Raw genomic sequence first — 21070 nt, 5'->3', positions numbered from 1 at the left:
GAAAAAGCAAACTGCTTTAGGAACAGTCTTGGAGGTAAGAACTGTTTCCTTCCCCACTTCAGGGCTTCAGAAGAGCCCATGGTCTAAATGCATGGGACTTTCTTTAGCACTGATGTTAAGAGCATCTCTTGCAAATAAACAGAGGCTTGTTCCCCAAGGAAGAGGAGGGGAGGTGGAGGAAGAAGGTCTGGAGAGCAGCATCGCATTCACCGGGCTATTGAGGGGTTGCACTCAAGCAGAGCATCCAGACTTTAGCTTTCTGCTCCCTGACCTACCTCTGCTTCCAACCCCCCTGTAACAAAAAGCAGATCTCTGCAGCAGATGTAGTTTGTGTGCCCCTTCGAGGAGCTGTCTTGCCTGAGGGTGTGGATATCTGTGGGTGCTCGGGCTTTCCTGAGACCTGCAACGCGGGTGCCTGCGCAAGGGTGGGCACTTCAGCCTGTGGGGCTGCAGGAGGCTCGAGCGGGAGCAGGCACCAAATGTCTGCACCCAAACTGCATCTGCTTCATCTGGCAGCTCCTGGGCTTTCATGCAAAAAAAAAAAAAAAAAAAAGAAATTAATTTTGGTGATGTTGAGCATATGTGCACGTTAACTTTGCCTCCCTGGGAAGGAGCTTGTGAACAGCACTCCGCTCTTCCAGCTTGGAGCTGCCTTTTCAAACAGGCAGCCTGCTTTCCTGAGCCTGCCTTGTTGAGCTCTGAAAATATTCCTTCTCTCCTCTCCGGGTTTTCTGACAAAACAAACACTTCAGCCTGAATGTGCTACTCTGCCTTTCTTGATTTTTTTTTTCCAGTGGTCATTTTAAAAAATGCGGAAGTCCCTCAGAAATATTTTTTTTTAAATCCCCGGTTTTCAAGGTGGATTTATCGCCCTTTAAAGAGAGATTTATTGGATAATCGCTTAAAAAAATAATGCTTATTACGTTGAGATCTCAAGTGGAAAACCTTCCCACATTAGTAATCTTCTTGTAATTGCAGAAGGTAGTAACTTTTCATTAAATAATTCATCCCCGGGCGTGTTTTTTTTTTTCTCTTTTGCATCCTACTTGTTGGGGGGGTGTGGGGGGGGTGAGTCGCCATCAAATTCTTCAGGTTTCACTAGCTGAACAGACGAGCCGCATCTGACTTAGCTCCTAAGCAGCTGTCTCCTTTCTAGATCTGCATCGCTCTAGAAATTGAATGGCATCGTGAAGGGGAAAAAAAAAAAAAAAAAAAAAAAAAAAAGACTTTCTTAGAGCATCGCGATTAACACCGCGTCGTGGGATCGCGAGCGGCGGGGCGGGGGCTCCGGGCCTCCTCCTGGGCGACCTGGCTGCGGCTTTCCGCAGGGCTCTGCCCCCAGGACTCTTTTTACCCCCGGATCCAGCCCCCTCCCCTGGCAGCAGAAGGCGGGTGAGGCAGGGGGCGAGATGCGTCCCCTAAAAAACTCCAGCCCCATCCCTCCTGCTTACGAGCTGGCTGATTTACAAGTCGCTTCTCCAAAGGGAATAGCGAAATACGGCATTTATCAACCAGAAACATACCTTAGGAAACCATGGAGATGCGCAGGGAAATGGGGGAGCGGGGAGGAATTCTGCCCTGCTCCTTTAAGCGGTTACTTGCTCCTTTCCTGATTGATGCTTGTTTTAATCTATTGCTGCTCCCAAGAGAGAAAAAAAGAAGGGGTCTCTCTTTTGTGGGCATGGGTAATGAAGCAGAGCACTGGCCCAAGAAAAAAAAAAGGGGGTGGGGGGTGTTAAAAAAAAAACACAAGGGGGATCCCACTTTCTTAGCTCGCTGCCTGGGCGCGCAGGTAACACCCACGGCCCCCAGAGCTGCATGTGAAATTGCCATTTCACCCCTGCACACTCCTTAATTGTTGGAAAAATGCTTTGTGAAGTCGCTCGCCGCCAGGAGTGCCGCCCCCAGCCCGCCTGTGTGTCCCCCACCCCCCCCCACCCCCCCCCCCAGCCCGAGAAACAACCCCGGGGGCTGTCGCCGCGTCCCCAAAATCAACTCAGGCGGCTCCCGGGAGCGTGCGGGAGGGGAAAGTGAAGTTTGGGCCGAAACCGGCCAATCTTCACCCAATTCCCCCCCCCGTCGCACCCGGGAGGGGTTTGTGACCCGCGGCCGCTTCCCTTCTCTTCCCCCGGTGCCGGCAGAGCAGAAACGTTTAATTTTCAACTTTATTCCCAGGCTCTGTCCATCTAAGCAAATGAAAGGCAAATAATTGAATTACAGCTGCGCTGGAGGAATGCGGCTGAGAAGGGCTCCAAATTGGTCCCTCTCCGCCCTCTCCTCCTCGCTGCCCGTTATTTTTGTGCCTAAAGCTTAGGGAATTGGCGCTTTTGGGGCAGAGGGGGGTGAAGCGTCTTTATTTTCGTTTGCCGGAGCCCCAACCTCGGGGCTGCGCCGAGATGAGGAGACTTTGGAAGGAACTTGACACCTTGGAAAGAATTTCAGCGTTTCTTTTCCCGCCCCCCCCCCCCCCCCCCCGAGGATTTTGGGGGACGAAGTTTAACCGTGGTAATGCGATAAAAATAAAATAAAAATTAAAAAAGTGGGGGCTCTCAGCGAGGCGGGGGAGAGGAAGAGTGGGAGCAATGAAGATGCGGCCGGGCTGGGAGGGGTCTGCCCGTGCTTTAATTTCAAAGCAAACGCTGCAGAAGACAGCACGGGAGGAAAAAAAAGAAGGGGGGGGGGGGTAATTAGGGGTGGCGGTGCCCTCAGGGTGCAGGGGATAATTTAGGGACCACATTTTGGGTCCAGACAGGTCAGAAGCGGCGCTGGCTGGCTTTTCCCCCCCAGGATGCCTTTTTTTTTTTTTTTTTTTTAAAGGAGGGAAAAAGAGAAGTTTCCAGCGGTTTGCACGGAAAGTCCTTTTACAGCTGCAAACAAAAGGGTTCGCGAGCCCTGGCGTCATGCCCCGCTGCGAGGAGGATTCCGGCCCCGCTCCCACTTTTTTGGGGGAAAAACACTGCCGATTTGGTCGGCCCCGGGAGCCGCCCTGGGCACCTGGAGCGAGCGGCAGAACCCGGCCCCTGCGGCTCCTCCCGAAAGGACCCGGCTAAGCAGCCCCGCTTAATTAAGGCTGTTAATGAGGGAGGCGCGCGGGGAGCTCGGGGGGAGGGGGGCACTCCCTTTGCTCGGGGGAAGGGCAGGTGCGACCCCTCCTCAGCCCATGGGGAGTGGGAACAACGGGCACGACCCCCCCGCAAAGGATACGAGCCCCCTTCAAAGGGTAGGAGTCCCCCTCAAACCGGGGGTGTGAAGGCTCGGGGAGGTGGGGTGGGGGGATTTTTTGAACCTGGGGCAGGCTCGACCCCGCTGGGATGCTCCGGCTGGTACGCGTCCAACTTTTTTCAGGCAAAAACCCCTTTTTTCTTAAAGTTTCTCCTCCCTGCTTTCACCCCAATGTATTTAATTAAAAAAAAAAAAGGGGGGGGGTGGGGGGAGAGCCCCAGCTTTCCATCAGAAGGAAGCCAAGCCTAGTAATGAATAATAATATATAAAAAAATAACCCGAGCCCGTAGATTTGCCTGCGCGCTGGGAAGCTGCTGCCTCTTATTGGTCCCTCGGCCCCGCCGCGGTACCCCCTTCCCCGGTGATGAATAAAAGAAAGGAGCCGGAGCCTATCACAGCGCTGGGGCTCGCTCTTCCTCCCCACCGACCCAAGTTGGGCTCTTTAACAACTTCCAAACCTCCCTCTGACAGCCCCCCCCCCCTTCTCCCCTCCGGCTCCCCCCCCCCCCCCCCCCGCATCCCCGGAGCGACAGGCACCAACCACAAAAAAAAAAAAAAAAAAAAAGGGGGGGGTGAGAAAAAAAAAAAGGCAGCAACAACGAAATAAGGGGGAAAGTCGGCTCCCCCCCACCCCCTCCCGGCCCCCCCATCCCTACGCCCAGCCCAGCACCGAGGCAACTTTGGATGTGTCTGCTTCTCCCAGCAGCCTGGGTTACATTCCTCCGGAGCGCCCGCTCAGGCCGGTCGTGACATAGCCCTAAAACTTTAAGAGGAATTTCTGGTGGGTGAGCCCTCCCCCAACCCCCCCCCCCCTTGTTATTATTATCATCACCATCATCATCATCATTTCGATTCGTATCCTTTTTATTTTTGGAGCAATGATTTCTCCCTTGTTTTGCAGCCGCGGGCTGGAAGAGCGGAGCCCTTCAGCCTCCCCGGAGAGGGCGACGAGAGGCGACCCCGCAGCTCCCTCCCTTCGCCCGGGGCTCGGGGGTGCCCCCGGTTCGCAGCGGAGCCCCTCCACCGCCCGGCCTGCCCCGCCATGGCAGCTCTGCCCGGGACGGTGCCGCGGATGATGCGCCCGGCTCCGGGGCAAAACTACCCGCGCACCGGCTTCCCCTTGGAAGGTAGGTCTGGGACCCCCCTCCCGCCGCCGAATGCCTGTGGTTTTTTTTATTTTTATTTTTATTTTTATTTTTTTCCGGTGGATTTTCACAAGGGGGGGAGCTGGGCTGGGTGGGCTCGAAGTTCAACTTAAATCAGAGGGTCCCGAGCGGAGCATCCGACTCCTCTCCGCGGTGTAGCCGCTTTCCCACGCCGTGCCCTTCCCCACGCAGCTGTAGGGCTCCATCTCTGCGCCTTTCCGAGCTTTGCGTCCCCAAACTCCCTCCCCTGTTAAAATAGTTACAGGCAGCACGCAGGTTTTGGGGAGCACGTTCCGATATTTTCTTTCGACCCCCCCAAAAAAGTCCCAGCCCTAAAGAGATAGGGAAAAAAAAAAAGGAAAAAAAAAAAAAAAAGAAACAACCGAAGTGATTGTTTCCAACTTTTCCTGAGGAAAACAGAGCCCAAAGCCCAGAGCATCTGCTGGAGCCCGGAGCAGATGCGCGGCTCCGGCGCGGAGCGGGCAGCGGCGTGGCCTTGGCCGGGGCTGGTGAGGGGAAACGGGGGGGGACTTGGGAGCTGTCACCTCGCGAAGTGTCATCCCCGTGTCATCCCCACCTCGCAGATCTCCCAACTTCCCCGGTCGTCTGCTTTCCCTTTGTGTGGGCACCCGGCACCCGGGTTATTATTTCTGCCCAAGGCTGTGCGAGGGAATAAAATAAAAGAAAGCAAAATTAGAGCAGGAGCCCTTTCCCCGCATTTATTAACCGGGAGAATTTCATACAGACCGTGATCAAGTGGCGAAACTCAAACCTGTGGAAAGCCACGCAGGCTGCAAAACATACAAGCTGGGGGGATTTGCTGAAGTGCTTTTCTGTAGCAAATGAAGTAAAACAGACGGCAAGGGAAAGGATCAAAGGATTACAACAATATTTGCACAACATGACTGGGAATAATGAAAAGAGAGAGCGGCCGGCGGTTTTAGTGCCTCTTGAATGTAAAATTGGCCACTCGAGTGTTATCTGTCGATAATGATATATCCAGGGAGTGCTGGCCAAGTGACTTTGAATTAGTGGTGCATGATTCTTGTTAAATCGCGAGGCAATTTCTGGAATCGACTTTTCTTTGTAAAGAGAAAATCACCCCTTCGCCCCCTCCAGCCTTTCTGCAAATTACGCAGCTGAGTTCTTCCTTTCTTCCCCCCCCCCCCCTTTTTTTTTTTTCTCCTTCCCTAATTTCGAACCTGTGAAATCGTAATAATCTGCTAGATCCACCTCGGGAGATGCGGAGCACACCGGGGAGGGGAGCGCTGCTCGGGAGCGGCTCCGGCCGCGCAAGGTGCCGGGGACGCGGCGGGGGCTCCGCGCCCATCGCGGCTCCACGAACGTGCCTAAAACCGGACCCAAAGCCCGGCAAAATCCCTCCAGGGTATTTGGAGGGGTTATTTACAAAAGTTTGCCTGCAAACAGATATCCGCCTGCCCGTAATTTGGAGCGAGGAGCGGAGCGCGCCTTTGTGGGAAGTGGCAACTTTTTTGTTTGTTTGTTTGTTTTTAGCTTTGCAATGCAGTTTTTAAAAATCTTTTCCTATTTCCACCGGCGGTCTGGTTTAAAACGTACGCGTGAAATGCCAAAAATACGTACAGACGCATAAGCACCTCGGGGAGAGCAGGGAGATGGAGGAGCGCGGCTCCGGGACTCCTCATTTTCGGCCCCTCGGTGGGAAAACTTTCCCGTTTTCCCAGGGCACGGCGGCGGGGATGCGGGACAAAAGCCGAGGCCAAGGGCTAGGAGAGGTTTCTGCCCGGCTTTAGGGCTCAAAAGCCGGGGACGCAAACTAGAGGTGCGGGGAGGGACGCGCCGCGTTTTGCCGGATTTTCCCCATTTTTAATTCCCGCCCCCCCCCGCTCCAGTGTCCACCCCGCTGGGCCAGGGCCGGGTGAACCAGCTCGGAGGGGTTTTCATCAACGGGCGTCCTCTGCCCAACCACATCCGCCACAAAATCGTGGAGATGGCTCACCACGGCATCCGGCCCTGCGTGATATCCCGGCAGCTGCGCGTCTCCCACGGCTGCGTCTCCAAAATCCTCTGCAGGTACCAGGAGACGGGCTCCATCCGGCCCGGGGCCATCGGAGGCAGCAAGCCCAGGGTGAGTCCAAGGTGGGGGCCGCGCTGCAACTTGGGCCGGTGTCGTCCCCCCCCCCCCCCCCGTCCGCCTCCCCAAACTCCCCGAGGTTAGGAAGCATCGTGGGGTGGGGGGGGGGGGTTCTTGGATTTTGGGACGGGGGGCGGTAGGAGGAGGGTGGAGGGGAAGGGGCTGCGAGCAAGCTGCAGTTCGCGGGCTCGGCTGGGGAGAGCCCGGTGCCGGGCGATGAAGAAATGAACGCGGGATTCCCCGTGCAACAAGTGGCCCACGTTCAAGGGTTCGCTTCAGCCCCCGTGTGCGGGGAGGGGGTGAGCCGGTTTCCTTCAGGGAACGATAGACCGGCGGCCCCCCCCCCTCCCCCGAAAGCATCCCTCACACCCTCTCCCTGCCTCCTTCCCCTCTTCGGGCTCACGATAAATCCATGCTTGCTGTCTCCTTGTCCCCCCGAGAGTTTAGTTTTAGGGGGGGGGTGAGTGGACTCCACAGCTGTGGGACAGCAGTGCCTTCTCCCAGCTTTATTTTCCTCCCTTCCACCCCTCAAATACCTATTCTTGACCCCAAAACTAGCAGCCTGGCTTAATTTTTTCAATTAAAAGGGCTTTCTCTCTCCCCCCTTCCCTCTCTCTGCACTTGCACACACGGGCACACACTGGTGGCCATTGACCACAAAAGCAGGTTGCGACTCCCGACGTGGAGAAGAAAATCGAGGAGTACAAGCGGGAGAACCCCGGGATGTTCAGCTGGGAGATCCGGGACCGGCTGCTGAAGGATGGGCACTGCGACCGCAGCACCGTGCCCTCAGGTGAGAAGGCAGCCTGGCCAGCAGGGCCCCTGTGGCCAGAGAGAGTTGTTTTGGGGCATGGTTATCTCCAGCCAACACCAAATGCATTTCCAGGGGCTGCAGGCATCCTCTCGGCCCTTACTTTGAATGGGAAGGGGGGAAATGGTTGCCCCAAGTAAACCCTGCTGCAGCAAATAAGCACAATGTGGAGGTGAGGAGCGTTTGTGCCCTGGATGCACAGAGCTACTGGGGAAAAAAAGAAATGCAATAAAGACAATTTCCCCAACTTATTTCAGCTCCCTGGAAAGCACCAGGAGTCCTCACCTTGGGCAGAGCATGCACGTGGCAGGCCCCAAACCAGGGGTCAAGGGGACCCTGCTGGGTCTTCACCCCACTCGGCTCAGTGGGAGCATGCGTGCAGCTGCGCTTCTCTCAGTCCAGGCTCCCCAGCACCCACAGGAAGCAGTGCTGTACCCCTGTCTTGGGCTGTGCCGAGGGTCTGGTCATTTTTTTTTTAGGTCCTGGCTCCTCTGGCTAAAAGTTTCCCTCTGCTCTGGGGAGGCTGAGCCTCCCCTTCAGGGCACAGCTCCCCCGGAGTGAGGTCCAGGGGAAGGCTGGATCCAGCTGGTGAGGCCTCACCAGGTGCCCATAGGGTGCAAGCCAAATCCCCATCACAAAGCTGTCGGTAACCCTGGGGGGGAGCATCCTGGGGCACCCTGCACGCAACCCCCTGGGCAGGACTGGGTCTTTTGGGTGGAGGATGAGGAGTGCATCCAACCTGGGGCACCCGTGCCAGCAGCTCGTGGCACCTCAGGAGAGAAGCCAGAAGCACTGGGGCAGGGGTGGCAGAGCAGGCAGGTGCAGCACACCCCTGGGAAAGGGGGTGCAGCTTCCCTCTATGGGGGCTCCTGCATGTCTGGGAGGCTCTGGCTTGGGTTTCCCCGCTGGCTCCCCTGTTGCATTCCCAGGCAGCTTATATTTGCCTTCTTGTCTTTGACTGTCTGAGGTTTAGTGAGTTCGATTAGCCGTGTGCTACGCATCAAATTCGGGAAGAAAGAGGAAGAGGAGGACTGCGACAAGAAGGAGGAAGATGGGGAAAAGAAGGCCAAGCACAGCATAGACGGCATCCTGGGCGACAAAGGTTAGAGGCGGCCGTGCGTGCCCTGGGCTGGGCTGGAGGGGACTGGTGGGCCAAGGGACTTGTCCCTGCCCGCTCAGATCGATAACAAATAGGGGCTGGCCCCAGAGCCCTCTATTTTTTCTTTCCAGAAAGGTCTGGTGTCAGAGTCAAGGTGCAGTGCTGCCCTGGCAGGGTCCAGTGGTACCCAGCCCCTTGGGGTCTGGATGCTTTTCCCATCCCTGGGAGGAAGAGTTGTCAGTGTTTTGCTCACAGCTGCTCCAGGTCAATTATTTATAAAGGGGGAAAGAGATGGCCGGGGGAGGCATCTCTGATTCCTAAATGAATTTGTTAAACAGATTTCTCTCCTGCTCTCTAAGTGGTCCCCTGAAACTCTGGCTGACAGTTGACCGATTTGGCCAATCAATTTCAATTAGGGAGCCCAGGATGTGCGCTGCTGTGGGGCTGCGGTGGGAGCCACCAGCACCGGGCAAGGGGGGGCTGCGGATGGGAGCACGCGGGGGGCTGCCCCCCTGAGTGAAATAATAAATAGGGATAATAAAGCTGGGGCTGCTGCTGAAAGGCCTGAGGCCAGTTGCGGAGCTGGGCGGGGGGGGAACTGGTGACACCTCCTACGGCTGGTGCTGTCCTCTCGTGGGATGAAAAATCAAACTTTTTCAAGCTCCTTGTGCCCGAGGAAATGTGGGGTTGGGGATGAGACGCAGCTGGAGCAGGCCGTGTGGCTTATGTAGTTGTAGTTTTGGCAAGTTGGGGGGGGGGGGGGGGGGCAGGGGGAGATGGCTCCCCAGCCCCCCACAAAGGGGAAAGGTGGTATTTTTAGTGGATGTGATTGAAGCTTGTCAAACGGGGAAGTTTAAAGGAGAGGGAGGTAGTGGTTCAGGCAGAGAATTATTCCCTCGTGTCAAAGAGGTTTTGCTATTTCTCTTCAAAATTGATGGCAAAATGGCGATGGCACAGGCCCGTCGGGGTCGCACTGGCGTTGAAGTGGTGGGAGTTTGGGGAGGCTTCGCGACATCGCCGACGGTGTGGGCGCCAGGTCCTTCCCGCGTGGAAACGCTCCCACGTCCACACATGGGAAGCGGGGCGATCGCTTGCGGAGTGTCTGGCTGCAAAGTTTTTCCCCAATTTGGGACAATGCGGGTGAGCGGGGAATATTGAAGTGCGGTGAATTTGGGGCAGAGAAAAGCTTCTCCGTGTCACCATCAAACGTTACTGGGAGTTTTAAATGAAGGTGCACAAAAGGGGGTTCTTTAAGGGTCCGATCCCTTTTTTTTTTTTTTTTCCAACCTTGAAGATGAACTTCACTTACAAAGACCTTGAAGTCTATTGAACCTTTATAAGCAAAAGATTCCCGGCCACAAAAGCAAACACTAGAAGAAAAAAAAAAAAGGAAAAAAAAAAAGGAAAAAGGGGAAAAAAAAAGAAAGGGGAAAAAAGGGGGAAAAACCCTAGGCTGCCTTAAAAATGGAGTAAAGGGATGGGGGAGGGAGGGCTTGTCTATTCTCATTCAAAATTCTGCAAGGAGGAGAAAAAGTTTGGACAAAGGGCCAAGGAAGGGAAGAAAGGGAGATAAATTATTCAAAACTCCCTGCTGTTAGATAGTTTTGTAATATTATAGGACCGTCTGTTGGAAAAAGGATAGCCGTTGGACGTTGCAAAATGTTGCTTGTGATTTGGAAATAGGCGATGCTCATTTGCAAATCGGGTCCATTGTGTGTGAGGAGAGCTCCCCCCGTATCACGCCGCGGTTTATTTCATTTTATTTCGGGGGGAGCTTTGGGGGCTTTAAAGATTTTTCTTCGGGTCCCGTAGCTTCAAAAAAAAAAAAAAAAAAAAAATTGGAACTGCGGGATGATTTTTTTCCCGGTTCGTCCCCCCGCCCCTCCCAAAATCACCACGACCGCAGTAGCTGGAGGCTTTTTATTCCCTAATAATATGCAGAATTACGTGTCAACAAGCAAAACAGAACGGGCTCCATTCCTGCCCGGGTAATATCGCGGGCAAACAAAACACGAGCCCCCGATTCTGTCGGAACCCAGCCCGTTTGCAGTCGAGTGCTAATTTGGGCAAACTCGGGTGCGGGAGCCCGCGGAGCGCCGCGCTGCCCATCCCGAGAGATAACCCCCGAATTACGAGTGCTTGGCTTTCTTTATTTTGTTGATTATTTTAATTTTTTTTTTTCCCTGCCCCGTAATGACGCCGGGACTCCGCAGGTTGGGGTAAAATCCTCCCCAAAAGCCCGAAGCCGGGGGGAGCCGCAGCCGCCGGAGGAGCAGAGCGAGGGGGTGCCGGGGAGCGTTGGGATCCGCCGCTGCCTCGGGACCGGGAGCGCTAAAAAAAATAATCAGAATACAGCCCGGTCCCTCCACCAGTGTGCATTTCGAAATGTTTTAATAATAGACCCAATTAAGGTAAATGATGACCGTTCAACTTGTAAATCACTTAGAGGCGGGCGCTTCGCGCTGTGTATTTTGCTTTTCCTTTTTTTTTTTTTTTAAATCTGAAATAACAATACGCTTCGGAGGTCTCTTCCCCCGCACCCGACCGATCGATTATTTTTTAAGGGGAGGGAGGGCGAGGTTTGCCACAAACCCACAAAACCCCCAACGCGTTCTTGACACTTGTTCTCCAGCTCAGCTTTTACTGAGTGGCTCTGAGGGTTTTTGACTATTACTATTTTTTTTTAAACACGTTTTCACTATTTTCGTGGATGGGGGCGGCACGGGAGAAGGAGAAAGAGGAGAGGGGAAACTTTGTTTTGGCCTTTTTCCTCTTGACAAACGCCTTTGCTCCATTTGCGGGTTCTCCTTGCGGGGAGCCAGGGGAAGACAGCCCTAAATGCTCTCTCTTTTTAAGTGTTAAAGAAAGCTTCCACCCTGCGCCTGTTTCTTTCTATCGTCTGCTTGGCATTTAATAATGTTAAGACTTATTAGAGCTGGTAATGAAAACTGTGGCTGTTGAATAGGGAGCTGTGTTGGAGAAGGGTGTAATAGCTCCAAGGCATGCTAAGAAATGTATTTATCCCCAATCAGTACTCACTCTCTGAGTTCCCAGCACAAACGTTAAGTTGAAGGGTTTTAAGGCAGATTAAATTGAGCCTTTATTTCTTTGCACTTTCATCTTTAAACGGCTCACTCCAGCTAGCCCTGGGCATATATTCATGAGGCTTCACTTTATTTTTTTTTTTTTTTTTTTATCCTTGTTAAGACCGAGTTATTATTATTTGGTGTTGTTGTTATTTATTACGACTGTTGGGGTTTATTAGGGAGGGTCACGCCCGGGTGATGCGCTGCTCCCCCGCACCGCGAGACACGAGGTGGGGGGGAGTGGGCTGGGGGGGGATAATTTGGGCAGCCCCAAATTAAAGGGGGGCCTGGGGAGGGAGCGTAGGCCCGGCTGCCCTCAGGGGAGGCTCGGGGCTGGAGCAGCAGGGGCAGGCGGGACTGACGCGCGAGTTTTCATATTTAAAAAATATATATATTTTTTTATTATATATATATTTTTATTAGTGTCTGTTGGTGTCCTCCTCCGCTTTATTGCACGGGGCTTCCAGCACCGAGCTCTGCCCCGTTTTTTCTCTTCCTGCCCCCCCGGGTCAGCGTGGCAATGTTGCGTGGGTGCCTTGCGAAGTCGGGAAAGGCGCGTGTGGAAGAAGGGACTGGCGGAGGATTTTTGTTGTATTGGGGGCTGGAAATGCGAACAGGTGGGAGCAGCAGCGGGGGGCTGCTGGGGTGCACCCCCCGCTACTAACGGTGGCATTTGGTGCCCATCGCTGCCGCCGGTGCAGGGAGGTTTGGTTTTTTATTTTATTTTATTTTTTTTAGGGGTGGGAGGGAGGTTCGGGTATGTGCACAGGTCCTGCCAAATTTAATTAGGGTCAGGGCTGTGAATGGATACGCAGCAAGAGTGCGGGGTGGGGGGGGGTTGGGGGGGGGGGTTCCCTGGCTTTCACACCTGGGAAGTGGCTTTGTCCCCCTGAGCCGGGGGGGAGGGGTAGCCCCTTTATCAGCAAACAATCTGCATCGATTTAAAACCAACAAGCGCTTTCTCTGTAAATGTGTGTTTAGGAGGGAAATGGGGGGGAACAGACACTTCATCAAATCAAGGGATTACGAAAGGTTGGCAATCTAATCAAACAGAGACCAGGCGGGATTTGTGAGTGTTGCGAGTGGGATCAGCTCTAATAATGGGGGGCAGGAAAGAGATAGGGTAGTGTCAAGCAATTCATTGGCTTTAGGCTCAGTTATTCTGCGCATATTTCAGGGAGAGAGAGAGGAGAGGGGAGGGAAAAGGGAAAAAAAAAATACAGGGAGAGGGAGAAGGAAGGGGGGCTGTATGTGAGCACACACGGAGCTTACATGTCACAAAAAAAGCTGAGACAAATGAGGTACAACAATAAACACAGATAACAATTACAAAGGCAAACAGTGGCTTTTGGGAACAAGTAGCTGCAGAACCTGGTCTACATAAACAAAGTAGGCAAATGTTTGCAAGATAAACTCCTTCCTAAATCAAGTGTGACGGGAAGGAGAGAAGAGAGGAGGAGAGATAAGGTTGGAGAGGGGAATAAACGAGTATAATCTAATACAAGACGTTTTAAAAAAACAAACTTAAGACAAGGATGCGGGGAGAGAGGTTCAATTATACAGTAGGAAGTGAAATAATATAAGGGAGACGTTTATGATCCGGGGTTTGTTTGCTTGTTTGTTTTCTGCTCCCCCCCCCCACTTCTTTTCGGAAGGAGAAGGGCTCGAGTTGCGGGGCTGGGGAAACAACCGCGGCTGGGGGGCAGGCGGGGGGCCGGAGCTGGGCTCGCTAATGCCGGGGGAAGGGGAAAGGGAAGGAAACACGGGGCCGAGCCAGGGCTGCCCGATTTGAAGGTGGATGGCAGGCTGCGGGAGCCACGGGGAGGGATAGAGAGCGCCTATTTCGCCATTCGTAATCGAGTGGGGGAGATGGATGCCGCGATAGAGGAGGGGAGGAAGGAAGCCGTAAGGTATATTTCTAATCCCAGGTTTTGTTGGTAATTGGGGTAGAAGAGAGGAGGCACAGATTGAATTAAGCGGCAGGAAGACTGCGAGGCAAATGTGGGATCCAGGTGGGCGCGGGGATTGTTCGGAAACAAACGGTCCCCCCCCGTCCGTCCGTCCCCCCCCCCCCCCCAAAAAAAAAAAAAACCGCTCTTAATGCCCGAATAATTTTAAGAAGTAGTTTAAGGCTGTTTTGGGGTTTATTCTCTGTTTTATATATATATATATATATATATATGGATCTCTCCAAATGAGAATAGTATATAAGAGGGGAGAGACGTGTCTGCAGTATGGTTAAAGGAATTAGATATTTACCAGTTTGAAATAAGCCTGGTTATAAAAAAGCGAGAGAGAGAGACACTGAAAAGATGAGACGGGAGAACACTTCAAACGAATTCATCATCTGGAGTGGTGAAGAGGAGATTTAGAGACAGTATTGGGAAGTTATTTAGATATTAATAACATATTTTCCTGAGGCGTCAGGAGTGCCTCCATACGCACTTTTTTCTCGCAGCTATTTGGCTGGGTGAAATATGGGAGACCCAAATGTTGGGAAGAGATAACACAATCAGCCTAGCCCTGGTCCTGTGACTGCATCATAGCATTAAACCCGGATTAACCTCCCCTTTCTCCCCTCCCCCCCCCCCCCCCCCCCCCCCCCGAGAAGCTTTCCAAATTTTTCAGGGGAATTTACATGGCAGGATTTTAAAGCATATATAACACTAGCCTTAAAGCTGTAAGGTACTTACTCGAGCATTAGGGTAAGGCGAGGGGGAAGCATCTTTCTGAAAATTACGTCTGCTACAAAAGAAATAAGCAAATAAGGGACCCTCTTAAGACCTGAGCTTTGGAGATATTATATTTATAGAGCCTATTCTCAAAAAAAAAAAAAAAAAAAGCCCATTTCAATCAGCTGCCACATAACTCCTCTCTACCAATGGCTTTTTTTTTCTTTTTCCTTTTTGTTAATCTGAACTTCACTTTGGTTTGGACTCTTTTTTTTTTTTTTTTTTTTTTTTTTTTTTTTTTTTTTTTTTTTTTGGGGCGGGGGGGAAGATGCTGGGGGCTGCCGGGTCGGGCAGCAGCGGGGACTGAGAGCCGGATGGGGACAGGGACAGGGAATGGGTTTGGGGATGGAGATGGGGATGGGGACACCGCTGCCGCCGGCTGCGAGCTGCCCGGCCGGGCTCTGGTGGCACCGTTTCCCCCTCGAGGGGATGTTGAAGATGCAGGTGGAGCAAGCAGCCGGCCGGGTGGGGGGGGGGGCTGCGTATGGGGAGGGGCGGGTCCCTTGTCCTTTCTATCCCGAACAAGCCCAGAAAAAGAAATGAAGGAATAAATGGGCGCAGGTGCGGGTGGGCAGCTGACAGCGGGACGGGGATGCGGCGGGGCCGGGGGCAGCCGGTCTGCTGCACCCCCCCCCCTTCCAAAAAAAAAAAAACAAACCATTCTCATCTTCATCCTCCTCCCCGGGGACGGAGCTCGTTGCGCACCGCATTTCGCGTGAACTGGCCCCCAAAACGATGAGATGCCAGACGAAGCCCGGCTGGGGACGGGGGAGTTGAGGAGTGGCAGCGGGGGCTTTTCGGACGGGTTCGGGCAGAGGGCTGCGGGGGGGAACGGCAGGGGCAGCGGCAGGGAGGGAGAAGAAGTAGGTGAGGAAAAGTAGAGGCAGCTTGAGGAAATTGAGAAGCTTATAGTCTTTGATCCTTGGATGCTTTTCGTTATCAGAAACATTTGTGGTGACACCGGTACAAAGGAAGTTCATCATATTACAGACTGCTCGGGCCGCTTGCAGGAATCGCTGTCTATTAATTAGCAGGCGCTCTGTCTTGTGGGACACGGGAGATCTGAGGCTGCACATTACGTGCTTGGGTGGTTCCGGGTCCGGCGCTGAATTGCTGCTGCAAAGGGCCCTTCCTGCGCCCAGGTCCTGCGGGGGCAGCGGGGGGGGGGGGGGGTGGACGCCCTGCTCCTGCCCTGTGCCTGCAGCTATATCCGTGCCAGGGCTGTAGATGTGCCCGCAGCTGCCGGGCGACATACGGCCCGGGGCTGGGGGGTGGCAGGGCTGCGCTGTCCGTGCTGAGGGGCCGGGGAAGGGGCGCAGCGCTTGTTTCGGGGGGATCCCCGCCGCTAATAGCGACCCGAAAAACCGCTCCGCACCCCGTCGGGTCTTCCCGGAGAGAAGGGAGCTGGAAATGGGGTGGGGGTCCCTCCTTTCAAGCCACAACCCAAGGGATGTTTCAGCCCCGCCCGCGCTCCCCTTGCACCTCCATCTGTCCGGGAAGCGCCGGCAAGGGGTGAAAAAACTTTTATTTTTCGGGGGGGGGGGGAATAAAATGGCATTCGAGGAGGGGGTCGCGCTTCTTACGGCGCTGGGGACACGGGAGGGCACTCAGGGATGCTCGGCAGTGTGTGCGTGTGGGGGGGGGGAGCTGCCTCCATTTACACCCGCGCCCCCCCCCCCCCCTCAGAGCCGGCTGCCCCCGGGCTCCCTCTGGAAGGCAGAGGAAGTCCTTCTTGGTTTTCACTCTTCTCTGTTTTTTTGTTGCTGTTGCTAAAATTGGAAGGAAGCACTTTGCCTGACCCTGGAGAGTGGGGCTGGGGGCACGGCGGCTTGCGAGGCTCCCGCTCGGGGTAGGTGCGGCAGCCGTGGGGAGAACGGGGGGGGGGGAGACACCCGGCAGCCTTCAGCCTTCAGTGGCTTCTTTGTCCGGAGCCCCTAAAGAGCGCGGATCAAAGTGACCTGGTGGCTTCTTGAAAGGAGGGAGAGGGGAGGGGGAAACTGCGGGCTCCGAGCCGCGCGGCTGCGTCCCCGCCGAGAGGTGGCTGTCCCCAAAGCGGGGGGGGGAGGAGAGGGGGTCCCCACCGGCCTGCCCAGCCCCCGGGGGGGGTGGCCAAGGGGGCTGCCCCCTCCCCGCTCTGCCGCCGGGGTCGGGATGGGGACGAGGATGGAGACGCAGCCGCCACGGGCGGGGACGCAGCATCGCCGTGTCCCCGGCCCCCGGGGGCCGTCCCCAACCCTTGGTGGTGGTGGTGGGCGGGGGGTGCTGAAAAATTAAATTTTTCTCTTTTCGAGGGGAGCGGGGAAGGGAAGGGGGGGCACGGGGACACCTGCCTCTGACCCACTGCCATCGCCATTTGCGCCCGCATCTTGAGTGGAGGGAAAAGTCCGAAGCGTCGGCAATTCTGTAATTTATTTATTTTCCGTTCGCATTATGGGGACGAATTGATTTGCATATTTATTGGGAATTAAAGGAGAGGGAGGAAAGTTGACTCGACAGGATTTCTCAACGAGAAGCTGGTTTCGAGCAACTTCAAGTGGAGTTAAAAACGCTCGGGTGATTTTTCGCCTCTCCCGAAGTTAGCACAAACGTCCTCAAACCGCCCGCGAAACTTCCCACGGGCAAAGAGCTCAAAAAAAATCGGGGTTCGAGCTTCACCGATCCAAACAGAGCCCAGGCTTGCGCTTTAATAAAGATCCCCTGGTTGCATTATTTTGCATTTTTAAATGTATAAGCGTCCTTGAAAAGAGAGGGTGAGCGTACAAAGGACACTTCGATGTCGAGGGATATTCAGGGGACAGTCATGTTTAAATTCGCTACAATTGTCCCCAGCACATTTGATTGCTGGAAAAAAGAAAGAAACACTGACATGAATAGGAATGGGGGGGTTGGGGGGAGGACGACACGGCATTAATAGCCCCCAACCTTTGTATAGTATAAATTATCCAAGAGAGGGCAGATAGCCGGAGCTGCTGGTGATTTTAAAGGGCTATATCTATATCCACGTAGTTACGTGCGGATTTGGTGAAAAGCTGGCGTTTTCTGGAGGGATTCGTTATTTATGTGCAGGAACTCAGTTCTTGCAAATTCTTTCCCCGCTTCTCGAGGAGATGACTGTTTGATGCTAAATAGCAGCAAATTGAGCTATTTGAAGCTGCTGCTTTTTTTTTTTTTTTTTTTTTTTGAATGTGAAAATGGGAATATTTGGTCTGTACCTTGTTGCTCTGTTTCTTTTTCCTGGACTTTTCTCCTTAATCTCCTTCCAGCCACAAACCCTCCCTTGTGCGTGCGGCTGAATGTGCTCGCAGCGGGTAAGCTGCAATTTCCATTCCTGAAACTCCAGCAAAAGGAGGAGAAAAGTTTGCGGTTTTAACAAATGTGTTTTTTTCTTTAAAAACAAACAAACAAAATAACCCCGTTCTCGCTGCCTTCAGTTCACCGGAGGGGGGATGTGTGAGGAGGGAGAGGCGGCACAGCCCCAGATTAGGACGCATGTAGAGGACGAGGGGATCCAAGCTGTTTAAATCTAAGTGATGTTTTGGGGGAAATTATATATAAATACACACACTGTCAAAACCACCGTTTTCCCACAGGGGAAAATGCGCACAGGTTAACGGTGCAGAGGCAGGCAAACCTCTGTCAAGGGGAAAACTCGTTGGGACCAACTGCTGAAGAACGAAATAACTCCAGGGCGGAACAGAGGTCTGCGTGGGGTTCGGTTGCCAAGAGTCCCCCGGGGAGAAAAACTCATCGCAGACACCCCCCCCCACACACAATCGCATATCGCGACCGGTTCCTCCCTGCGAGGCAGCCGGGCAGGGCAGAAGCGAAGCCGAGCCCCCGCGCATCGCCTCATCCCGGCCGCTGGGGCTTCGTGACTTTTCTCGCCGGTTCTCAACTTTACCCCGGCTGAATTTGATCTTTTTCACTTTTTTTTTGCCTCCCTCCCTCCCCCCCCTCGCCCCTCGCCTTTTATGACGGTATTTTTTCTCACTCTGTTTTCTCCCCTTAACCTCCTCTTTTTGTTGTCCGCCTTTCATTTGAAGCGAGGCTTTACAGCTTGCTACACTTTCTAAGTGCATCAATAGCCACTTTAGAAATACAAACAACTTTTAAAGATAAAATAACCAAACCAGAATGGGACTTTCAATGGGGGAATAGTTGTTGTCCTTTACCATGGAGTGTGCAGCCGCCTCTGCCTAATCCAGCTTTCATTTTCACCGACAAATGCCAAGAATCTATATCTGTCTCCCAACCCCTCGGGAGCTTGATTACACGACAAAAGGCTGCCATTATCCGCGGGAGAAAACAGGGAGGGGACACGGGGGCTCGGGCCTCTGAGGATGAGGGCATCTCCAAACTATTGACTTAGTGGATGAAGTCAAGAGCAAACACGCTGAGATCTAAAGGGGGGAAGACGCTTGGGGGGGGGGGGGGGGGCGGGTGGTCAGAGAAGGAGCGGAGGAAAAGTGGCAGCAGAAAGCCCTTGGGAAGGGGAGAGCCTGGGGGGGGGGGGGGGGGGGGGGGGGGGTGGAAATCAGCCCGCCGGTGGAAGGGCTTTTCCCCCCCTCCAGAGCGCCCACCCGCCCCTCCGACCCCCTGTTATCCCCCCCCCCCACCCCAAGCACATGCCCTCGTTTCCCGGCGAGTTTCCTCCCGCCGAGCTCGGGTCTTCAGCCCCCGGGGAACTTGGGGTCTCTCCCCCAAGAAGGAAAAAGAAGGAAAAGAAGGGGGACAGCGAAAGCTCGGGGGCGCGGCGGCCGAACCCCGCTTTTCCCCCTAAACCGGGAACGAACTGGGTCAAGGTCGAGCTCCGGGAGCTGGGAGGGGGCATGGAAACGGGAATGGGCCGGAACCCACCCGTGGAGCCCTCACGGGTCCGGCGGGGAGGAGCAGACACCCCACGTCGGCTCTTTTCAGGTTTAAGTCGCCGCGTTTGCATGACTGCCTCATCAGCCACCGCTGTGCGGGGATTTGCGGGCCGCGCTCATCCCGGCCCGTCGCGGACAAAAGTTATTTCAGCCCTATCTGTAATTTATCTGGGTCACCCAGGGAGAAATCCTCCGGGCACGGGGAGTCCTACGAGCAGCACCAAAGGAGTCCCACAGCCCTTAATTATTCTTTAATCAACCTAACGCTGTGGTCCCTTTAAAGAGCTTCCTTTGGTGCAAGCGCTGCATTTAAGCATCTGCTTTCTGGCCGAGTTTGGGGAGCCAAAAACCTACACCAGTTTAAGAGATTTAAAGGTGTGAACGCGTGCTTCGGGCTGGGCCCCGAGAGCGTCCCTTTTGCTGTAATCCAAGAAGCGTTAAACAAAGGAAGGGGGTGGCGGTGATAACCCGGAGGATCCGATTTAAACTACAAAAGCACACAGGGAGCCTAAATTCATCTTTTAGGCGAGTTTATCCCCTCGGATGGAGAGCAGGCTGTTTGCAGCGGGGGCAGCTCGCAGGGAGCAAGCCGAGCATCTCGGCTCCGGGGCCAGCTGGGCTTCTTCCTCACAATACAAACCAGTCGCGTGGTTTTATTTATTTATTTTATTTTATTTTGTGTGTGTGTGTGTGTGTGTGTTTGTTTTCATTTTTCCCTCTGTATATATGTAAAGAAAAAGGCGGTGAACCTGCTGCTCGCAGCGGTACTCTGGCCGGGGCTACATGGGACCCTAGGGTCCCTCGCTGAGTTTTCTCTCTGGGGAAGCTGCACGGGATCCCCCGGCTTTGCAGTCCTGTGGACGGTTCAGTGTCTGGCAGGGAAGAGCAGCTGCTGTGAGAGGGAGAATAAGTATCGGAAGAAAGAAAAATCCTCATAATCTTGGGACGTTAATAATCTACGCTGCCCTGAATCCCAAAAGGCAGTGGGACCGTCTCTCTGATTTATTTTTATGCTAGCCTAGTTTGCATCCCAAAGAAGTAAACTGCTATTTTTAACCACTGGTTTAAAGCTTAATTAAAAGCCCCTAAACTGATTGTTTTGAAAATTGATTTAGAGGAATTGCCCCAGGGCTGAGACGCTATCTAAGCCAAGTTGCAGTCCCAGAGCTCTCAGTGGTGTCTGAATCGTTAACCCCGAAGAGCCGGGAGTCGCGGGGATGGATGACACATGGGCTGGCCGGGCTCCTCACGCCCCCTGGAAAGAAAGGTCCTTTGTTAGCCCCGGCTACTGGCTTGCTCGGGTGGATCTCCGCCGGTTTCCTGGCGTTGCGAGCTTTAATTGAATTAAGAGAAGCTCTGCGATGCTGGTGACACCGGGACGGGAGAGCTCTGCCTTTCATCTGCGGCTCGGCGGCTGAGCCCCGGCGGGGGAGGGCGGCAGGAGCGCGCCGGGGGGAGAAGAGGGGGTTCGGGCACCCCCCCCCCCCCAGGGTGGCTCTGCTGCCAGGGCTGGGTGCCCGGAGCCCTCCCTCCGCCCGCTGCCCCCCCCCGGGGGAGGCTTTACCTGCTACCAGCGGGTGAGGTGGAAGCTGGCTTGAAGGCTTTGTGGCTGGGGAAGGGAAGTGGCGCTTCAGACCCGTAATTAGATGTAAACAAGAATAGAGACGGGGCTCCGCGGTCAGACAACTTGATTGTGAAGGGATTAACACCTAAGTAAACCAATAAAGGCTCCGCGGGGATGGCGAGAGGGCTGCGGGCCAGGCAAGCCCGGCGGGGCATATGGGGGCACCCCATCCCACCCCACCCGGGAACGGCGCTTTCGTCCCCGCCGAGGCACGCGTGGGGCCCCCCGAGCCCCAGCGGCTTAGGAGCCCGTGTTGGAAGGCTCTGAGCAAAGGTTTGGGCCGGTTTTGCTGTTAGTGCTCCCTGGGAAGTGCCCTTCGCGATGCCTCAAGGCAGGTATCCTCTCGTCGCCCGGCGCCCATCGCCCCTAA

General features: G+C 54.3%; 1 protein-coding gene across 8 annotated transcripts in view; it reads left to right on the top strand.

The window, feature by feature from the left end:
- The first annotated feature begins 3868 nt into the window (after positions 1-3868).
- PAX7 (paired box 7) overlaps positions 3869-21070 on the top strand; it is a 104966-nt gene continuing 87764 nt past the window's right edge. For 2 of the 8 annotated variants that reach the window (XM_040533977.1, XM_040533973.1), the window contains exons 1-5: positions 3869-4003; positions 4124-4349; positions 6239-6474; positions 7147-7273; positions 8265-8393. In XM_040533977.1, coding sequence (XP_040389911.1) covers positions 4265-4349; positions 6239-6474; positions 7147-7273; positions 8265-8393 — 577 coding nt within the window. In that variant the 5' untranslated portion in view covers positions 3869-4003; positions 4124-4264. Of the gene's footprint in view, positions 4004-4123; positions 4350-6238; positions 6475-7143; positions 7274-8258; positions 8394-21070 lie in introns of all 8 variants that reach the window. The other 6 variants (XM_040533975.1, XM_040533971.1, XM_040533976.1 and 3 more) reach the window with 3 other exon arrangements.

This window comes from Cygnus olor, chromosome 21 (genome assembly GCF_009769625.2).
Source record: "Cygnus olor isolate bCygOlo1 chromosome 21, bCygOlo1.pri.v2, whole genome shotgun sequence".
NCBI lineage: Eukaryota > Metazoa > Chordata > Aves > Anseriformes > Anatidae > Cygnus > Cygnus olor.
Note: the sequence above shows the minus strand (reverse complement) of the source record. Positions and strands in the feature narration are given on the sequence as shown.